At 38.2% G+C, this 22,839-nt stretch overlaps 3 protein-coding genes across 3 annotated transcripts; 2 read left to right on the top strand and 1 right to left on the bottom strand.

Annotated features, from left to right (window-relative positions):
• The first annotated feature begins 9,169 nt into the window (after positions 1-9,169).
• On the top strand, positions 9,170-12,302 carry LOC110734612 (serine/threonine-protein phosphatase 7 long form homolog). Its single transcript, XM_021914773.1, has 7 exons — positions 9,170-9,379; positions 10,177-10,212; positions 10,271-10,339; positions 10,812-10,946; positions 11,033-11,158; positions 11,433-11,867; positions 11,949-12,302. The coding sequence occupies exons 1-7, from the start codon at positions 9,170-9,172 to the stop codon at positions 12,300-12,302; spliced, it is 1,365 nt and encodes a 454-aa protein (XP_021770465.1).
• A 1,285-nt stretch (positions 12,303-13,587) lies between these two features.
• Positions 13,588-18,891, top strand: LOC110734386 (F-box/kelch-repeat protein OR23-like). Its single transcript, XM_021914523.1, has 2 exons — positions 13,588-14,770; positions 18,417-18,891. The coding sequence occupies exons 1-2, from the start codon at positions 13,803-13,805 to the stop codon at positions 18,706-18,708; spliced, it is 1,260 nt and encodes a 419-aa protein (XP_021770215.1). The 5' UTR covers positions 13,588-13,802; the 3' UTR covers positions 18,709-18,891.
• A 483-nt stretch (positions 18,892-19,374) lies between these two features.
• Positions 19,375-20,370, bottom strand: LOC110734611 (putative CCR4-associated factor 1 homolog 8). Its single transcript, XM_021914772.1, has one exon. The coding sequence runs from the start codon at positions 20,368-20,370 to the stop codon at positions 19,375-19,377; it is 996 nt and encodes a 331-aa protein (XP_021770464.1).
• Positions 20,371-22,839: the final 2,469 nt, after the last annotated feature.

Here is a 22,839-nt window from a genome sequence, read left to right as displayed (position 1 = left end):
TAGACTTTATGGCCTGGGGACATTATGACCTTGCAAAAGTAAACGCCGCGTGAGCATGCATATGGACTAGATACTAGATATATTGGGGAATATTACAATTCTAAATTCTTTAATTAAAAATAATTAAGTCATCTCTATAGTTTTTAGGTATGTGTTCTTTATTGTAGAATATAATTTTGCCTAACTTAAAAGTTCAGATTAGAAGAGCAAGTGATGTATGCCAAGATTTTTTCTTAAAACATTTGGTTTAGTATAAATATATAAATAAATAAATTGTTTACTTATATTATTAGATAGTTGTATGTGTAAATGTGGTGAGTAGAATATCTTCTTCTTCGATCATATAGTAGACTATAATTCATGTAATTTTTCAGTCAAATTGTTTAGCTTTTTTAGAACACGACTAATAGTTAGGTCAATATCAACAACTTCACATAAATAAAAGTTTAGCCAATAACATTAATAAACAAACTATTAGGGAATAAAGTATATTTACATGAACTTATTCGCTAATACAAAAGACATTTAAAATACAGATCTCTTTACAAATTAGTTAGCTTAGAATATAACCAAATTAATTAATTAAGCTCCAACACACATGAGCTAATTAATTTAATAGCTTGAATGAAACAAATCATTGACCGTGGTTCAAAGCTTTCCTAAGCTCAATTTAATTATATCGATCACAATAATTTGAAATTTGATCGATCACTAGGTAATTGATTAATAAGAGCCCTAGCTAGCTAGTCCCTAGATGGGACTGTACATGAGTAACATGAGTATAATTTTCAAAGTTGATTATAGATGAGTATGCTTGCGTACCTAATAAGTTTGCAACGACTTAAATGCATCTTTGTACTACACAAATTAAAAGGGAAAGGAAAAAATATAAGTCAGAACTCCAACACGTAAAGTACGGAGTACATAAATATATACATCGTACAATATAGTAGTACAATTTCTCCTTTTTTACGGACTTTTTACCAAAGTGAGCTAATTTGGCAAAGTATTTACCAAATTGGTCTCGTGACAAAAGTATTTCCCAAACTAAGTTTTTGGGGTAAAACGCTATCTCGAACAGTGTTTTACACCCAGATTTTTTTAAAATAAAATTCAAGAAGTAAATCGCTGTCTCAGACAGCGTTTTACTTGTTTGACTTTTGTTGGCCAAAATTCGTATTTCATAATTTATTTAAAAAAAAAATAAAATTCCCCAATACTGTAAAACGCTGTCTGAGGCAGCGTTTATACGTTTAAATGAAACGCTGCCTGAGGCAGCGTTTCTTGCGGGGCATAAACCCAGATTCTGGTGCGTTTTTCACATTCTCACAACCACATTTTAGACTCTTTCTCTCACTAAAGCAACTCTCATTCTCACGAACACCGAACCACCGCCACCCCTGCAACCGCCCCTGCCGCCGCCCAAGTGAAGGGAAGTTGTTGCTCACTCTCTCACTCACTCACTCACTCTCTAAATCCAGGTAAACCCTAAATTCGTAGTGTAATTTTACATTGAATAGTTGATAGTTTTTGTATGTTGTAGCAAAATGTGATGTAAATTGTATTAATTTGTTGCTAATTAGTAATGAAAATGTGATAAATTGTTGATAATTGTTGATGATAATGTAGTACATTATTGAAGAACAATGTAGATGAAATTGTTGATGGTAATGTGATACATAATTGACGAAAATAATGTGGTTTATTTTTGATGAAATTGTTGATGGTAATGTGGTTTATTTTTGTGAAAATAATGATGAAATTGTTGATGGTAATGCCGTACTAGTATGTTGATAGTTGTATGCAGTACTAAGAGTTAATGAAATTGGTGATGAAAATGTTGATAGTGAGAATGGGCTTGTTTCATTGTTGTCATATTAGCTAAACATGTAGGTTCTTGAAATTTGATATAACTTTCCATTATCAAAGCTATGTATGCTATGCATTGTTAAATTAGGGGTTTTTTACGTTGTTTTAGCATTCGATTATCCTTAAATGTGTTATGGTTGTTATGTAGAATATGGCTACACAAAATGTAGTGTTGTTATGCCCGTGGGGAGGTGAAATTATGTGCGATGGATCAAATGTTGAGTACAGTGGAGGGAATATGGAACTTATAACACTTGAACCGAACATGACTGTGAATGATCTGATGAATGAGGTTCACAAAAGTATTGGCTCAAACCCAACGAATGTTGAACTAAACCTTAAAATGAGGTGTGAGACTGGCCATGGGGTTCAAGTGTTACCTGTCTCCACAAACAAACATTTAAAAGCTTTGAGAAGCATTGTTGCAATGAAGGCTGTTCCCAATGAGATATATGTAGAAACGGTGCCTATATGTACCCAACAAAGTACTTGGGCAGAAAAACATCCTACATATGTCTCCGATTACAACACCGCTTCCTTCCAAGGCCCCTCAATCCACATTCCATCCAATGAATATGGGATGGGAACGTTCAGTCGCTTGCTGCATGACGATCAATTTCAGATGTCGTTTAGTCCTCATATAGCATCACCTGCACATGCGGGGGGCTGTGTGACAATGTTCGGCCAATCCGGTCCTTCGACATCACACACCGTGGCTCCGTCACTGATGCAAGATGATGTGCAAGCATCACCGTCTCAAGAAGAGCCAGTTATTTTGATAATATTGTGAATAACGAATTGTCGGTGTACGATGTGTATGCAGATACAGATGATGAAGACGATAATGGGGAGGAGGATGATGGACGTGTTAACAGTATATTTGTTAGGGTTTACAATGATTCTACACAACAAGAATCAAATAAAATTGGTGGAACAAACCCTAGAATGTGTATTAATTTCAATGAAATATACAACACCAAATACTTCAAGTAGTATTACAAACCAAGCACTAAATTAACAAAATAATCTAGAAATTACAACAGAATAACACTAATGTGAAAGTTTCTTAAACTTGCCTCACTCCAAGCCGAACACCACCAAGAACATGAGAAATTCAATGACCACGTGAGTCTTCTTTACCGGATACTTGTCTAAGGCGTGTATACACTTTCCTAAAGTGATAATTTCCCGCACCACGGTGCTTGGGTTGTGACCGGAAACTCACTTTGAGATACAATAGACAACACCACACACTTAGCACAAAAATGTGTGATAAGATGGTTAAATTCTCAACCTATAAACTTAGATGATAGAATATTAATGAAGAGTTTGCAAGATTCTTCAATAATAGTGTAGAGAAGAGAGAGTTTTTGGAGAGGAAGATAATGTTCTGTTCTATCGAAAACAACAAGGCCCCGAAACAATATAAAGAAAATAACCGCAAAACCGTAGACGAGGGAGGAGGCGCGGGCGCGCACGAAGAGGCGAGGGCGCGTCACAGTGAGGAGCGGGCGCGCCACCTTCGTGTGCGGGCGCTCCTCCCCGTTTTGCCAAATTTCCAACTTTTTCCAGAATAGCACGCGGTTTAGGCACGGTCTGGAGCGCAGCGCGCCTAGACATGGCGCGGGAGCGCCATCCAAAGGAGCGGGCGCGCCATCCAAAGGAGCGGGCGCGCCATCCAAAGGAGCGGGCGCGCCATCCAAAGGAGCGGGCGCGCCACCTAAAACAGTCAGAATTTTCCAGTAGGGTACGCGGTTTAGGCGCGCCTACTACGCGGCCGCGCGTTTCACTGCACGGACGCTCTTCATGGTTCACGAACGCGCAACCATCAAACACTCTAAATTTCTAACAATCCTCCCCCATTTAGAGTGTTCCATTAAAGACCTTCTCTACTTCTATCAAATAAGCTTCATCTTATGCATAAATGTCAATGTCCCTACGGATTAAATTGACACTTAGTATAGCACACTTAACGATGATCATATCCCATAATTTCCATACGGATTGAATCACACGGATATCTCTAATCATTCGAAGGTGAAATACACACAAGATAACTCGCATTTAACATCACTTGACACTTTTATACAGCCATGTGTCCGTATCTTTCATAAGTTCATCAAAGTCTATATGTCCATCTAGACTTCTTGAAGCGGCTAAACTTCGAACTTATGTAGGTAGGTTCTCATATACGTAAGAGTGTCCTTGTGACAAGACACTTTCATTTAAAGCTTCTCAACTCTAAATCTATGAGAACTTTGCATTGACGCTACCTTACCGTCACAAGTAACATAGCAATATGGGTCATCAAATATTGCTAACAAACAACAAAGTTGTAATTCAACCACAATGAATCTAAGACTTGATGTTTCTTCAAGCGTTAGATTGGGTTTCACAACTTTGTGATATAGGACATAAACCTATTCCAGTCAAAGCAAATATGATGGAATGTCTTGGCATTGCTTTTGTAAGGCAATCCGCCAAATTCATTTTCGTAGGAACATAGTCAAGACTTATGACTCCATTATTGATAAGCTCTTTCACTAGGCTATGCCTTAGTGAAATATGCCGAGACTTACCATTATACACTTGACTATATGCCTTTATCAAAGCCGAATTCGAATCACAATGGATTGCCACCGGTGACATTGGCTTAGACAATAAAGGTAACTCTAACATGAGATTTCTCTACCACTCAGCTTCCTTACTAGCTGAGGCAAGAGCTATAAATTTTGCTTTCATAGTGGAATCGGCAATGCAAGTTTGTTTCTTGGAAGACCATGAAATGGCACTTCCCCCAAACATAAACACCTAACCACTTACAGAAGAGTCATCCTCTTTGTAAGTGATCCAACTTGCATCCAAATATCCTTCTAAAACCGAAGGAAATCCACTATAAGACAAACCATAGTCCAACGTACCTTTAAGGTACCGCAAGACCCTCCGAACTGCAAACCAATGCTGTGCACCCGGGTTACTAGTAAATCTACTAAGTTTTCCCACAGCCAATGCGATATCTGGTCTTGTACTTGTCATGGCATACATCAAGGATCCAATTATCCTTTAATACTCCAATTGGGAAACCGTTTTCCCCGAATTCTTAACCAATTTTACATTGGGTTCCATGGGGGTGTTCACAGGACACCTATCAAACATATTGAACCGTTTGATCATTTTCTCAATGTAATGAGATTGACTTAACATAAGCCTTCCATTGTCCCTAATTATCTTGATGCCCAAAATGACATCCGCCTCCCCCAAATCCTTCATCTGAAAAGACGAGGATAAGAATTCCTTGGTCAATTCTACTTGTTGTAGACTTGTACCAAAAATAAGAATATCATCAACATATAGACAAATGATGACACCATGACCTATGTCATCAAATTTGCTATAAATACACTTATCATCTTGATTCACCTTGAATCCAAAAGACAAAATCGTGTCATCAAATTTCTGATGCCACTGCTTTGGTGCTTGTTTAAGTCCATACAATAACTTAACCAAATTTACACACCTTATTTTCTTGTCCTTCCAAAACAAACCCTTCAGGTTGTTTCATATACACTTCTTCCTCTAGATCTCCATAAAGGAATGCCGTTTTGACATCCATTTGATGAATTACTAGATTATATACCGAAGCCATTGCAATCAATAACCTTATTGAGGTGATTCTTGCAACCGGTGCATAGGTGTCAAAATAATCAACACCATACTTTTGCCTAAAGCCTTGGATAACCAATCTGGCTTTAAATTTCACTATGGAGCCATCTGGTCTCCTTTTCCTAGTGAAAATCCACTTGCAACCAAGAGGTTTGCAATCGGGAGGTAAATCCTCTAAGACCCAAGTGTCATTTCCCATGATGGAGTCCATCTCATCATTTATAGCTTCTTTCCAAAATGTACTATCTTGAGAAGATATGGTCTCGCTATAAGTTTTTGGGTATCCACATTAAAACAATATGGAGTAGTGGAACTAAGGACATCCCTAGATCCTTCAACCAAATATATTATGAAGTCATCTAGAGGATTCCTAATTTTCCTTTGTCTTTTACTTCTCCTAACATGAGGAGTCTCATCCTCATTATTAGATGAACCTTCATGAGAAACATGTTGATCATCATAATCAACAATTTCCTTTCCTTTGGTACTTATTTGTAGATCCTTAGGTCTACTCATTGATGAAAATTGATTTTCATCAAATATTGCATCTCGACTCAATTATCGAATGTTTCGAAATAAAGTCACTTTGTTCTATAACATAGAACCTATAGGTTTTGCTATGCTCAGCATAACCTATAAAAATGCATTCCAAGCCCCTTTCACCGAGATTTCTCTTTTTGTTGTCGGGCACTCTTACAACTGCCCTACAACCCCAAACCTTGAGATACTTCAAGTTTGGTTTCCTTTTGTACCAAAGTTCATATGGAGTGGAATCCTTTCCTTAGTGGGAACACGGTTAAGTATGTGACAAGCCGTCAACATAGCTTCACCCCAAAACCCTTCACTCAAACCGGAGTAAGATAGCATGGAATTAACCATTTCTTGAAGAGTTCTGTTCTTCCTTTCAACTACACCATTTGATTGTGGTGCATAACCAGCTGTAGTCTCATGAATAATACCCAAAGATTGGAAATAAGCAGGATCATAATACTCTCCTCCCTTGTCAGTTCTCAATTTCTTAATAAAAGATTCTACTTGCACTTGTACCTCTTTCTTATAAATATCAAATTTAACCAAGGCTTTATCTTTGGAATATAAAAGATACACATAGCAAAATCTTGAAAAATCATCAATAAACGTAACTATGTATCTTTTATTTCCCAAAGAAGGTGTACTATAAAAGTCACACAAATCACTATGAACCAATTCTAAGATCTTAGAACATCTCTCAAATTTCTTGAAAGGAGTTCTAAGGATCTTATTAAGCATGCAAGTAGTACATTTATCAAGAGCAATATCACAAGGAGGAATCAATTCTAGTTTAGACATGAAAGACAACTTATTGTAATTCACATGACCTAATCTAGAATGCCATAAAGAAAACAAATTCATACCATTGTCATTACCAACATTAAAACAAACATCATCCAACATTACAGACTTCTCTCTTAATGAGAGTTTAAACAAACCATGAGACAAATAACAACGTCCAATAAAAGTGCTACCCTTAGTTATAATACATCTATCTGCTTCAAAAACTAGTCTAAATCCAAGTCTATTCAGGGTTGGGCCTGATACAAGATTTCTAGAAATACTAGGAGCATATAATACATCCCTAAGGATGATACTATTGCCCGAACTAAACATCAGCTCAACTTGTCCTCTTCCTTGGACCATGATGGTAAAGTTGTTTCCCATAAAGAGCTCTTCTCCATCATCAACCTTGTGAAAGGTTTTGAACCAATGCTTCACCTTGCATACATGCCTTGAAGCCCCCGAATCCATCCACCATGAGTAATCATCCTGCACCATAAAAATGTTAGGATCCGTTGCATTTAAATCCATACCGGAATTAAATTCAACCTCATGTAATAAATTACCTTTGGTGGGTTGGTCATTGCTCTTAGAAGCTTGACCATCCTTGGATTTCTCCATTTTCTTCTTGAAAATGTAGCAGTCCTTCTTGCGGTGTCCAATTTTACCGCACTCCCAACAAGCATACTTGTTGTTGTCCTTTTGTTTCTTGGATTTGCCCTTAGAGGAATTAAACTTCTTCCTCTTAACACTAGTTGAAGCACTAGATTTCCCTTGCTCCACCACATTAATGGTGGAAGAGCTAGGATTTCCATCCTTAGCCTTCTCCATGGCCCTTATCCCTTCTTCAATTTGAAGATGGGTAGCCAAATTGGACAAAGATATGTCCTCCTTTTTGTTTTTTAAGTCATGCTTAACATCCTTCCAACTATTGGGCAGCTTATCAATAATACTCGAAACAACAAAACAATTCATCAACATTGATACCATGTTGTTTCAAGTTACTATAAATACGTTGTATCTCATGAAACTGGTCCATAATTGATCTACCATCAACAAATTTAAAGACATTAAAGTTACTTACAAGAAATTTCTTGCTTGAGGCATCCTCCGCCATGTATTTACTCTCCAGTGATTCCCATAGCTCCTTAGCAGACTCGACATGTTGATACACATCGAACAAATCATCCTCCATCCCATTGAGAATATGACCCCGACATATAAAGTCATCATTATCCCACTTAGATTTCTCACGCACATCCTCTATTGTTTCATTCTCATGTTCTACCGGTCTAGGAGTGCTAATCACATAGGAAACCTTCAACGATGTAAGAAGAAAATACATCTTCTTCTTCCATCGTCGAAATTCCACGCCGTCAAACTTCTTAAGTTTGACAAAGTTTGTGGTAAGTTCTTTCACACTAGACATGTTGTTCAAACAATTATCACTTTAGATTGTTAGGGTTTACAATGATTCTACACAACAAGAATCAAATAAAATTGGTGGAACAAACCCTAGATGTGTATTAATTTCAATGAAATATACAACACCAAATACTTCAAGTAGTATTACAAACCAAGCACTAAATTAACAAAATAATCTAGAAATTACAACAAAATAACACTAATGTGAAAGTTTCTTAAACTTGCCTCACTCCAAGCCGAACACCACCAAGAACATGAGAAATTCAATGACCACGTGAGTCTTCTTTACCAGATACTTGTCTAAGGTGTGTATACACTTTCCTAAAGTGATAATTTCCCCCACCATGGTGCTTGGGTTGTGACCGGAAACTCACTTTGAGATGCAATAGACAACACCACACACTTAGCACAAAGATGTGTGATAAGATGGTTAAATTATCAACCTATAAACTTAGATGATAGAATATTAATGAAGAGTTTGCAAGATTCTTCAATAATAGTGTAGAGAAGAGAGAGTTTTTGGAGAGGAAGATAATGTTCTGTTCTATCGAAAACAACAAGGCCCCGAAACAATATAAAGAAAATAACCGCAAAACCGTAGACGAGGGAGGAGGCGCGGGCGCACACGAAGAGGAGCGGGCGCGCCACCTTCGTGCGCGGGCCTTCCTCCCTGTTTTGCCAAATTTCCAACTTTTTCCAGAATAGCACGCGGTTTAGGCGCGGTCTGGAGCGCGGGCGCGCCGCCTAAAATAGTCAGAATTTTCCAGTAGGGTACGCGGTTTAGGCGCGCCTACTGCTCGGCCGCGCGTTTCACTGCCCGGACGCTCTTCATGGTTCACGAACGCGCAACCATCAAACACTCTAAATTTCTAACAATATTGCCCAAGTGTCGTTTCCTATGTGGTCTTTGTTTTACGACGCTGGTCGCAGACATGGGATATGTACAACAAACTTCTCTGAGACATTTAACAATGTTTTGAAAGGTGCTCGGTTCATGCCAGTTATGTCCCTTGTTGAGTTAACTTTCCACAGAGTTAACAGGTACTTCACCTTAAGAAGAGAATCTGCTGAGTCCAGGGCAGAACAGGGACTTGCATATCCCCCAAAGGTAACTGCTATTTTGGAGAAGAACACAACAAAAGCAAGATACCACAGGGTGGATGCCTATAACCGTCGGCCGCACATTTACCAAGTGACGACACATAGGGGGGAGCGAGTTGGTAGAAAGGGAGGCCATAGACACACTGTTAACTTCCAATTGAGAACCTGTACATGCAACAAACCCCTAATATTCCACATTCCATGCTCTCATGTTCTAGCAGTGTGTGCGACTTATTCACTGTCAGAGAGGCCGTGGGTGGACCCTTTCCTGCAATCGGATGCCTAAATGAACACGTATGCACCACAGTTATGGCCTATTCCATGTCAGACCACTTGGACGCAGTACACAGGACCTAGACTCATCCCGGACGGCAGCATGGTAAGAGGAAAAGGTCGGCCAAGTCAAAGCGCATAGGCAATGAAATGGATGAGACTAGCCGACCTAGGACTAAATGCAGCTGCTGTCACCAACAAGGTCACAACCGCAAGACGTGCCTAGCTAGATCAACCGAAACATAAGCTTGTATTTGTTTTTAGCTATAGTAGTAGAACAGTAGATTCATGTAGTAGATGATTGTTGACGTTATGTAACATTTGTAACGCTTGGATCATGTCTATGTTATATTTCAGATTTGGTGACCTTTTTTTGACTTTTCCTTTTACCTGTGTTTGTCATGTCAATTTCATAATATAGTAATTCTGTTTTGTTAATTGGTTTGGCCATATTGTTTTAAAAGAACAGATATCATGGCCGGACACGATCAGATATCAGGACCACTTAACCCTTCTGTCCTTACACTGCAGGATAGTCATCGGAGTGCTGAAATATGGGAGCAGACGGTAATTTCTCACGTACCATTTCGTGTACAGATTTTTCTTGTTTTGATGTATTCTCCAGCATTATTTACGGTTTTTAAATGAATTACCAGGGGGACATAGCGGAAATGTTGGGGTGCAAGCACTTGAGGTCCGGCTGGGCAGTCCATCTACGCGTTCTTCAGTACGTCGACTGGGCTGGCTTCGGTGGTATTCATCACGTGGGCTACAGAGAAATAGATTGAGGGCTTAGAACTGCATTAGTTGAGAGATGGAGACAAGAGACACACTCCTTCCATCTTCCTGTGGGGGAGGCGACTGTCACGCTGCGGGACGTCGCGATACTGACACGCCTTCCCATACATGGGAATGCGGTGACAGGGGGTGTGGTGGTTGACCCCGCAGGTTTAGTAGGTCGGGTTCTAGGGGTTCAGCCAGAGCCAAACGAGATTAGGGGCAGCGCGCTGAGGATCGGTTGGCTACGCGACACTTTTTGTGTCCTACCTCAGCACGCTGACGACGCCACAGTGTAGAGATACGCGCGAGCTTACTTGTTCCTGCTCATCTCGGGCTTGCTCTTTGGAAACAAGAGCGGAAGCCATCTTCAGATTATTTACCTGCAGCTATTAGACCACGACTGGGATGAGATCCGTGGATACAGTTGGGGTAGTGCTTGTTTGGCAGTCTTGTATCGCCATCTGTGTAGAGCATCACAGCGTGGAGCACAGCTGATCGGAGGTCCTTTGGTTGTGCTACAGGTAAACGTCATCATTATCCTTAAGCCTAGTTTGATAATGACTTGACGTTATTTATACTTTACCTCTTTATTATATTTTTTAAACAGCTATGGGCTTGGGAGCACATCCATGTAGGGAGACCAGGTAGGCCTGTTGTACACCGTCCGAGGCAGCTGGACCAGGACGATCAGTACGCAGCGTACGATGCTCCCCCGCTCCCTGAACCCGATCAGGCATACGGTTGTAGGTTCGTAACATTACACTTGTGTTGCCTCATTTTGTTATAATTAGCTAGTACAACTTCTTAAATAATTTGTTGCCATAGGTGGGTGGTTCCCAAACTGACACATGCGCATACAGCGAGAGGTCTTCTCTACTACCGTGACGCCCTCTACCGACTCACGGATGAACAGGTGGAATCTTGCAATAAATTTGTAATCTTTTGTTTACTCTTTATACTGTTTATTGGCATTGCCCTAACCTATTTACGATATTTCCTTATTGCAGATGACATGGGATCCCTATTTTGTTGTGTTGGTAGAGGCCATGCCGGAACACTTGCTCGAGCATCGTGCTGAGTGGCTTGCCAGGACTCCCATGATCTGTTTCGAGGTCGTGGAGAGCCACCTACCGGACCGAGTGTTGCGACAGTTCGGACTTCACCAGCCTATCCCCATGGCCTGTGACACTAGTATCCGTCTCCACGGCATTGACCGTCGGGGAAAGTTGGGGACAAACTGGGCACAGGAGCATCATCAATTCGTTGAGCTTTGGGACCAGTGGTTGGAGTCCGTCGTTGACGGTCACCTGTTTCAGGGTGTTATGGATCCGCGTGATCCTTACATGGTATGGTACAGGCAGATTACACGCCTTTTCATCAACCCTACCTACACGCCACCATCCACGCACTACCATCCAGCTTATGATGTTATCAGCGGACTTGTGAGTTTATTTCATTTTCTTGTTTTCCAAAATTATTTGAAATTCTATATCATATTACTAAGTCATGGATGATTACTGCAGGCGGGGGATATGGGTGCGATGGTTGATGCACTTTCAGATGCCTTAGCAGCTGTACCCGCTAGAGCCCAAGTCGAGCGGGTGCGAGATATGGGCATACATAGCTTGCAGAGATATGGCCATGGCCATCTCGTCCACCCCAGGGACGATCATGACCCCAACTCCTTCCATTCACAGTTCGACTTCGGACAGAGCTGTGGTGCAGGTGGTTACCATTTACAGTTCGACTTTGGACACAGCAGTGGTGGAGGTGATACTTCGGGCTCTACACAGGCAGAGGATTGCTTCATCCATAACACCGCTCCCGACCATACCCAGGATGACTCATCGTCTAGCCAGCTGACTCCACCGTCCTGAGACCCATTCACCACCATTCGGCATTACAGCAGGCGTCCGAGGCGTGTTCGTAGACGGACGGAGGACACACAGGATGGAGATCAGTTAACTCCAATACATGAGTCCGGATAATATTAGTTAGTTGATGTTTTTGTGGTACTCAGATATCTAACAATGTAGTATATAACGCTTACATTATTAATACAAGAAATGTTTTTTAAATGACTCTCTGTACAATTTGAAGTTTATTTCCCTTATTTGTCCGAATTTGAATTTTGTCAGTAAAGCTAGATCTTTCATCGCCGTTATATATATCAAACAGTATATATTTGGTCAGCTGCACTTAAAGTGCTGTTTCACGATAGTTGTAGTGCTGTTGGGGTTGTTTTTCAGTGTTTGATGGTTGTCGGTGGTGGTCAAGTTTGGTGGAAAGGTTGGGACTGGTGGTGGGAATGCTTTTGCATTGTTTAGAGTGTTTTGGATTGCATAGGGGTGGTCGAGAGTGGCGGCCGGTGGTGGTGGGGGAGGTGGTTGATGGTGGTGGGGGTGGTGGTTGATGGTGGGGCCGAGGCTGCTGGATGAGGGTGATGTGTAGGGGCAGCAGCAGATGGCAGGAACAGCAGCAGATGGCAGAAACAGGAGCTGGCTGCTGGTGATGCAGTCCAGCAGAAAAACGCTGCCTGAGGCAGCGTTTTATGGTCACATACATACAATACGTGTATTCCAGTACTTTTTTTCCAAAATACATACCAACAAGTCAACTACCATAAAACGCTTTATGTCTTGAATTTTTTTAACAAAAATTCTGGGTGTAAAACGCTGTCCGAGACAACGTTTCACCCCAAAAGCTTAGTTTGGGAAATACTTTCGCCATGAGACCAATTTGGTAATTACTTTGCCATTAAAGCTCACTTTGGTAAAAAAAATCCCTTTTTTACATTACTCCGTACTTCATACGACACTAAAAAAAGAAAAAAAAAAGCACTTTATATTTTATTTATAGCATCCAAATTTACTACCACTGTTGGTATGGAACTATTTCTTTATAAATCAGGAATTCAGGATACATCTCATGAAATAGCACATTCGTGTCTTTAGAGTTTAGACCTTTAGTTTAACAAATTACATTAATCGTATTATTTTTTAGTCAAATATTATAAACAAATTTTTAAAAGTCAACTGATCAAATTTATCCAATCTTATCCTGCCATATACACCCTTCACAAGCGCTGCCACATGTCACAATCTCAGCTACTATGTCCTAAAATTTCCCCCATTAATTAATTAATTAATTAATTAAATTAATAAAACACCTATGATTAATTAAAAAATTCCTCATCTTTAAAAAATTAAAACCAAGATAAGACACATTCTTAGTTTCAATCAAACAAATTACTCCAAAAATTAAAAAAAAACCGCAAATTCCATTTCCCCTGTTTACTCCCTACACCATTTCCAGAAATCGAGGAGAGAGAAATCGGAGAAGAAGGGTTAGGAAAAAGCTTGAATTGCAATACAAAAATGGCGGATTCATCAAAAATCCCCCAAATTGATGAAACCCTAACTTTAATTCCAACCCTTCCAAACGATCTCTCTGCTTTAATCCTTTCTTTCATACCATACCCTTTTCATGGCCGATTGAAATCAATTTGTAAATCATGGCGTAATTTCTACTCATCAAAAACCCCAATTTCTCTCCGCCATAATCATCTTCCTCTTTCTTCACTCTCTCACCTCCTCTGTCTTTTTCCAGAAGACCCTTCTCTCTCTTCCCCTTATCTCTTTGACCCGACCCATTTAGCTTGGGCCCAACTTCCTCCCATGCCCATTAACCCGCATGTTTACTCGCTCTCTAACTTTGCTTCTCTTGCGATTGGGCCGAATTTGTATGTTTTGGGCGGGTCACTGTTTGATACCCGGTCTTTCCCGATTGATCGGCCCATTGCTTCTGCGTCTGTTTTCCGGTTCGATTTGGCGGTTGGGATGTGGGTCCCACTCGCACCCATGATCACCCCACGTGGGTCTCTTGCGGCGGCGGCGGTGGCGCGTGGGAGGATTGTGGTGGCGGGAGGTGGGTCAAGGCATGCGATGTTCGGGGCATCCGGGTCTCGGGTCGGGTTTGCTGAGGTGTATGATGTTGAGAGGGATGAGTGGGCCCCGCTTGCTGACCTTCCCGGGTCACGGGCCGGGTGTGTTGGGTTTAGTGTGGGTGGTGGGAGGGAGTTTTGGGTGATGGGTGGGTACGGCGAGGCGAGGACGATTAATGGTGTTTTGCCGGTGGATGAGTATTATAAGGATGTGGTGGTGTTGGAATTGGAAAATGGTGGTGGTGGATTGGAGCCAGGGGCGGGGCGGTGGAGGGAGGTTGGAAATATGTGGGGGGATGAGGAGAGAGCTAGGCTTGGAAAGGTTGTAGTGATTGATGATGAGGAGGAAGGAGGTAAGAAATTGCCTAGGGTGTTTATGCTTGATGGGGATGACATTTTCAGGTGACATTTTATCATCTTTATTTCAAAGTTTTAATTTTATTTATTTGGTTGTAGTTTTTAAATGTGATTATTTGATTACATTATTGATTTAAGTGTACATCAATTACTGATATGATTGATATATGATTTAATGCTACTTGTATCATGTGTGTGTTAACTATGTTTAGTGTATTAGAGTGTTGGAGTGTGCTAATGCTTTGTTTGAAGGATTATATTAAGTAATTGCTTTATTCTTTTGTTAGTTTGAGTCTTTAGAATGTTTGAAGGACTAGAGTATAGGATAGTGTTGCGCGTGCCTTTGGCTAGCTTTAGATACTGGGTTGGTTGCAAGGAAAGATACTGCCAAGAAATTGATTTCGTTAGAATGTTTTGTCAAGTTTTAGGTTAAGGCATAATCCTCTTATCAATTGTCAAGCAATATAAATACGATGCAATGCCAGGAAGTCTACCGGCTCTAGATTTCTAGCTTTAGCTTAAATAGACTCCGCAGCATTAGGTAAACATTCCTAATACGACTTTAATTTGCACTCCGTAAGTGAGGTTATCTAGACATACCAAATGTCCAAATGTAAGATATGTTTCCTAATATGATTAATATGTTATTGTGGTCTCGATTGGTTATGTAGAGTAAATTAGCCATCCTTTTGGATTCTTGTAGATAAGAATAGTATAATACTCATTTTGAGTAGCTTTATTTGTTATATTGCTGATTCCTTGCTGCTAGGAGCGTCTTGAATCAAATTGAATTGGTGTGCTTGGTCTTTTCGTCGATGCTGTGCCTAATGTGAAGTGTGCTAAATCTGCTAATGCTTTGTTTGGAGCATTATATTAAGTAATTGCTTTATTCTCTTGTTTGTTGGAGTCTTTAGAATGTCTGAAGGACTATGAGTATAGAATAGTGTTGCGCCTGCCTTTGGCCATTTATAGATGTTAAGTTGGTTGCTTGAAAGATCTCGACTAGAAGTTGATTTTGTTAGAATGTTTTATCAAGTTTTAGGGTAAGGCAATATAATTACGATGCAATGCTAGGAAATCTACCTGCCTTAGGCTTCTAGCTTAAACCTAAATCGACTCCACAGCATTAGGTTAACATATCTAACACAACTCTAATTTATACTCCTTATGCAAAGCTATCTGGTATACCAAATGTAAGATGTAATTCCTAATATGTTTGGATTATTAATGTGTTATTGTTGGCACGGTTGGTTATGTAGAGTGAATTAACCATCCTTTTGTATTCTTGTAGGTAAGAATAGTAGATTACCCATTTTGAGTAGTTTTATCTGTCATATTGTTAATTCCTTGCTGCTATGAGCGTCTTGAATCAAATTGAATTGGTGTGCTTGGTCTTTTTGTCGATGTTGTGCCTAATGTGAAGTATCCTACATGAAATTTTAGTTTAACTTGTTGGGAATGGAGTGTGTTGCTGTGAATGTTTAAGTTAAATCAATTAGATGATAGCTGTCTTGTTTTATGTATATTGTATACTTAGAACTCTAGAAGTTTGTTTTGGAGTGTCGCTTTGTCAGATTAGGGAGGACTTAGAGGAGTGAGATTGACAGAGAAGAAGGCTTTTCCTGATTTGTTGTAATATTTTTTATGGTGATTATGTGATTGCATTGTAATTTAGGATTGTGAATGGATCAGTTGTTTGTGTTTAGAGTAATAATACTAATCCGTTTGGATTAGGATTAGGATAGGGGAATGACAACATGTGTCAAAACTTAAATATTTCTGTAAATAAAACTTGGGAGTGAAATATTTTGGGAGAGATTAGTTGAGCTTACATTTGTATGGTTTCTTACACTGATGTTAGTGATGTCATGTTTTAACTGTGCAGTAAGACTGTGCAACTGTAACTGCATTGTATTGAGGATTATTAAGCAAATGCTCTTTTTCTGTTGTTGACTGGAGTCGTAGAATATTTGAAGCATTATGAATATCTAGTTGTGGTGCACAAATATGCGTGTGTTTGGCCACCAGTGAAGGTTGTTTAGAAGGAAAGAGTCTGTGAAAATTTGATTTATAGGAATGTTTGCATTGTTATTGTGGGAACCTTTGGTTATGTAGATTAAATTAGCCATCTTTTAACCAAATTACTTGTTTTGAGTAGCTCTATCCGCTATATGTTGCGTATATTATGAGTATCTTAAATTAAGTTAAGTGAGGTGTGTACTTGTTCTTTTTAATTATGCCATGACTTTTTTATAGTTTCTCACATGAAATCTTAATAGATTCTTATCAATAATGAAAATCGGCTGCCAATAAGTTCAAACTTTGACATATCAAAAAGTGTTGTGATAATCAGCAGAAAGCTGTCAAGAAGTCTGATCTGTATTCTTGGATTAGAGATGAGTCTAATTTTGACATAGAAAAGGTTTTGCTCATTATTTGTATCTGCATTTATTTATTTATTTATTTATTTATTTAATTTTTTTTTTTTTTTTGGTGAAGTACAGAATTCAAGAAGTCTGTTTTGGGGCTCAGTTTCTTTATTGTTCAGATATATCTCTTTAAACTTTTGAAGTGCTTCTACTATTGCTAGTGCAAATTACATATATGATGATGCTTGCTAGTGTTGCAATGTGCATTTTATGCACTATTGAAGTTGGTGACGCATTAAAATGATATTGCTCAAGGCTTTTCTTGTGATATTTTAAACAATGCAAAATCATGATTTTTATGCCAGTTATGCTGTCAAATTTGAGTGCAAAGCTTCTAGTTTAGGCTATTTACATGATTTTATCTAAATGTAGAATCTTTCTGTGTCTTTATTGTTATCATGAACTTCTTTGAATTTATTTCCATTTATGATATTGATGTCAAATCATTACTCCTCGTAGCATGCATTTTCTGGTATGTTCTTTGGTAGATTTCTGGTATAGATTATTCATCTGCCTAAAAAAAATCCGCAGAAACATACTTTGTGATAAACTGATTATTGTGTCCTGGACCCCTGGTATACTTATATGACCTTATGGCTTATGGCTTATGGCTTATGGCATGGTATTCCATGGTTTCTTAAGATGACAGAATAGGTTCTACTTTAATTTGTGCAGTGTTTTCCTTAAATGAACTTCTAATGCTTTGAATAAAATGTGGGTGTATGTTTTGCATTTTGAGGTGTGTTTGGGGATTTGGTAGAGGTTTGGACACAAAGTTGGTGTATAAGCCTTTGCCTTGTAACTTAGCAAACGTCACCCCCTCCTGTACATCCCATGTTTGTGAATACCTTTTCAGCAAGTTACGGAGCCTTAGAAGCTAGAAAGCAGAAGCCTAGAGAAGGATTTTTTTAATTTTATTTTTTCTTTTCTTAAAACAGTTGGTGCCTCTTTTGTCCTGTCTCTTCAGTTGTATTCTGAACCTTTTCTGGTGTAGAGTAATACTTCTAACTGAGAAGGGCAAAAATGCTGGACATGGGATGCTACAAATAACTGGCAATTATGGCACAGAACAGTAACTATTTGTTTATCCTTTTCAAAAAAATTTAATTTGTTGACATTCATTTTTGTCAAGTATGATCAAACATTTTCATGATTTACAGGAAGATGTTACTATGGAGTATATCAGTATATGTTTGTGTGTGACATGAATGCTTATTTAAATCTCCTTGTGTGATTCCATTTTGTACTTGAAAATGTTATAGATATAACATGGCATCAAATCGGTGGTTAAAAGAATCAACTGTTCCAAGAAAAACTCAGGATGGATCACCATTTGGCTTCATTGCTCTTCGAGGAGAGCTCCATGTGATCTCCCTCCTCCAGGGAGTTGAATTGTCAGCAATCCGAAGATCAAGGCATCGCAGAAGGGGCACTATCCTGTTCATGCAAATTTACGACCCCAGAAAAATGTCATGGAGATCTCTCATAACCAGGACACCTTTCCAATTTCCGCTAGATTTCAAAACTGCAGTTATGTGCACAGTTCGTGTGTAGTATACATTTACTTTTTTAAATTGAATATGGTTGACAGTATAGTCAACAAGCAAATCCATTTCTATGTACAGTATATATAGTTCACTGATTTATATAACTTTGTACCATTAGTGTGTTGATTAGTTCATACATGTCATTGTACAGTTTCATGAGATATTGGAAAATAATATTCTTAAAACAATATATTATGTGTTAGCCTTTTAGAATATTTAAATTAGAATATTGTTTTAAAAGGCAGATTAAAATGCGAAACTTTTTCATGCTCGATTGGTACATACTGCTTGCTTGAAATTACTCTAGTTCATTGCGTATATTTCATCTTTCACCATCGTCTACCTTGATTACTCATCTCTGTATAAAAAAAAAATTCGGAGATGGTTTTCACGCAAGTTAGGCTCCAATTTATTTCTTTTTTGTGTTAGGATTAATAAATGTGACAACTAGATTAAAAATAATAATGTGACAATTAGATTTGAAAAACAGATTTAGTAAAATTGTAAGTTAATATTATTGCCTTTTGTTTTGAATCATCAAAATTAGGTGAAATTAATTTTGTTCTCTATCCTTTTATCCAAAAAAAAAATAATAATAATAAAAAAAATGGAAAAAAAAATCTGATCTCTATTGAAAAATAAACAGTAAAAGAAGCAACACATAAAAACTTTATTAACAACATAGGGGAATTGAAGAAACTACAACACTTGATGATGGAGCATGTACCATGTAGGGCACATTACCATAAACAACACAAGGGATACCCAATCCATCTCTTACTACCGTATATGGCGGAGCTTGTATCCTCGAAAATGGACTACGGGGCGCATAACAGAACATAGGAGCGTTAGGAAGATACATTGTATTATGATGACGCATATGAACAGCCTCTTGAATATTAGTAGCATCTTGATGATTTCTTTGAGATGGAGATATGCCGTAGAGTATCCCCTCAAATTTTGTGTAGTTTTGAAAATTTTCGAAGCGAGAGTTGGAACGATCCCATTCGAAGAACTTGCTTAGAAGTTGTGACGTTGCTAAGCTATCCGATCCAGCGTGATGACGCTTTCCAAGCAATTTGAACCCTACCATTTGTGTCACTTTCCCTAATCCTAACACATCTTCGGTCAAAGGACCCAAGTAATTCTCATAATGCTTAACCATTGCTTTTAGATCATAAAACTTTCCAAAAACTCTCTTAACTAGTTCAAGAAACTGCTCTTTCGTGCTTGGTATCGACAACTCGAGCACGCTACTAATCAAGAACGCTAAGTCGTACATACCGTGAAATGTAACCCACTTGATTTTTCCATGGAACGTTTCTACTATGTTACGAAAACCAACTTTGAATTTGTGAAATATACTAGTGGTTTCACCCTTAACGTAAGTACGAGGATCACATAGATTGAACTGCCAACAACCACCTATCTTCCCTTCATCATCACATAGACTTAATCCGACTTGAAACAATTTACAATTTCCGGTGTTGTATTTCATATCTTCGTATCTCACCAATTCGGTTGCACCTCGTGGTGTAACACATACAAACGGGGTGAAACCCGTATCGATGCACACATTGTTGTATGATGCTAATAAATCAGTTAGACGCTTCATTTCTTCATCGTAATTATCTAAACGTACTTGAATGATTGATAATGACGAATCCATAGCTTCAATTCTTCTCTCTTGACTCTTGTCTCGCTCTATTTGTTTTTGTGTTTTTGGATGAATTTGTATTCTCTTTGTTTCAGTGTAATGATGCCGTATATGGTATATTTATGCTGCGATATGCCGGTGCTAGTGACACTTGACGTGCGGTTAAAGTCAGGAAATAATCAAATCAAGATTTTAATTTTTGGAAATGAAATCAAATTAAGATATTATTTCCCTATATTATGGGATTATATTCGATTCTAACGGTGTATTCTAACCGTGTATTTGTGATGGGCTAAGGAAGTTTTCCTTTTTTTTTTTTTTTTTTTTTGTTTCCTAAAATAATAACTAGGCTCCCTCTCATTATTTTACAGTACCTTTTTCCTTTTTAAATCAATAATTTATTAATTTTACAATATATCTTGTTGTACACATTAAATATTATATCAAGTTTCCACAATTAGTTATATTTACGATATGATTTTTACCACGAATAAGAAGAAATTGTTACGGTTTGATAATTTAATAGCTCAATCCATCCATTACTTTTCCAATTAGTTCCTCAAATAGCATGTACTATACTACTCTATATTCATAAACGTACCTATGTTTAATTTATAGAACTTAATATTTTTCATTTGGAAAATGATAAACATAGCCTAAGGACTATGAATAAGGAGCCAAAAGTGGTAATATTTGATAAAATCAAGCATTTATTACATTGATTAGCGCGTGATTTTGTCATGAATTCACAAATTATTTCCATTTTAGGAAGTATAATAAAGTCTTAAATATAACCCTAAGGGCTATATATAACATTACCCTTTTCATTTTTGTCCACTTTTTTCACTTTATTCCGGTTTATTTGCAAACCTTATTTACTGTCTTACTCCTCATTTCCTACAATTTTAATTTGCATGTTTTCGTTGACTCTTTTTTTACTTTTATCTACTCCTTTTTCTTACAAAAAGTGAAACACCTACCTTTTTACACTATTTCTCTTATTTTATCCATCTTTTTGTTACACCAACTTAACATATCAAAACTCTTTTTTCAATTGCCTTAATAGTTAATATACTTGCAAATAGTAAATGTTACAGTAATAAGAACTTTAATTTGAAAACGAATGAAAATAGTATATATAAGAAAACTCATATTCATGTGTAATGTAAAATATTAATTATGCACAAAAATAATAGATTATAAAATTAAAAAGAAAAAGGGCGCACTGGAAATTTATTAACACAACAATAATAATAGATTATATTTTATTTAGAAATCACGTACATACCCATACAGCAACAATACATACAATTACACATACTTTTTTTTAACACAAAATGGAACCATATATTAGATCACATAATCAGAGTACAAGGAAGCAAAGGATAAGCTCCCAACTTCAAGCTTATCTTCCCAAGTTTTACAAAAGCTAAGTAGTACATAAAAGCGAAAAGTAAAACAAAAGACCAGTTCACAAAAGATTGTTGCAGGATAGCTTGTTGATCAAACCAGAAAGAGGATGCTATCTGAAAACAAATTAACCACCATATCCGGAATTTCTGAGGCATAAGTATCGAAGAGCTCTGCAGGAGGGTAATGGAAGAGAGCTGGTTCCCCCTGGGTACTTGTAGTTCTGCCCATGGTAGCCAATTTATCTGCAACACAGTTCACACTCCTGTTAACATGGAAGATAGTCACCTTCCAAGATCGCTGAAGCATAGAGGTGACATCCTTGATAATATTACGAAGATCATGATCCTTGAAAGTATCCGGATCTTCTAACAAAGCAGCTGCATCTGTTTCTAGTTCCAGAAGTTTAACATCTCTTCCCCAAGCAATAATTAATCCCTGTTTGATAGCCAGAAGCTCAGCAGCAGCAGGAGAAAGAGCATTGAACTTCATGGCATATCCCACCTGCCAAAGACCTTTGTCGCACCTCAAGACACCACCTCCACCAGCATTATCAAGGGCCATCCAAGAGCCATCAGTGTTAAGTTTGAAATGACCTTTATGAGGTGGAGCCCACTTCCTAGATATAGAAGTGGAAGAAGAAACCGCTCCAGCATTTCCCTGCTTTAGATCAAGAGAGTAATGGTAATCCACCCAAAATTTATTGAAAGTGAAATTTATAAACAGCATTTTTTTTCTCAGAGATAGCCATGTTCCTAGTAATCCATAACATGCATATATATAGATAGATATACAGTGAGATAGATAAAGGATATGATTTGCATGCCGCTATAATATATAGACAGCTAGCTTGGGATTTGCAACAGATTAATAAGTACAGGTGAGATCTGAACAACAGCTTCCATCACTTCTGAATGGGCTACAAGCTTCACCTTCCAGCCTGCATTTTCTTTTGCAAACACCATTATTTAAGCGAGAGCCACGACCATCTTCAACCATGTCGCGGCCATGGCCGCCACTAACACCACCTTTAAAATATATATATATATATATATATAGTAGGTTGATATG

The sequence above is a fragment of the Chenopodium quinoa genome, unplaced genomic scaffold, assembly GCF_001683475.1.
Source record: "Chenopodium quinoa cultivar QQ74 unplaced genomic scaffold, ASM168347v1, whole genome shotgun sequence".
Classification (NCBI taxonomy): Eukaryota; Viridiplantae; Streptophyta; class Magnoliopsida; order Caryophyllales; family Amaranthaceae; genus Chenopodium; species Chenopodium quinoa.
Note: the sequence above shows the minus strand (reverse complement) of the source record. Positions and strands in the feature narration are given on the sequence as shown.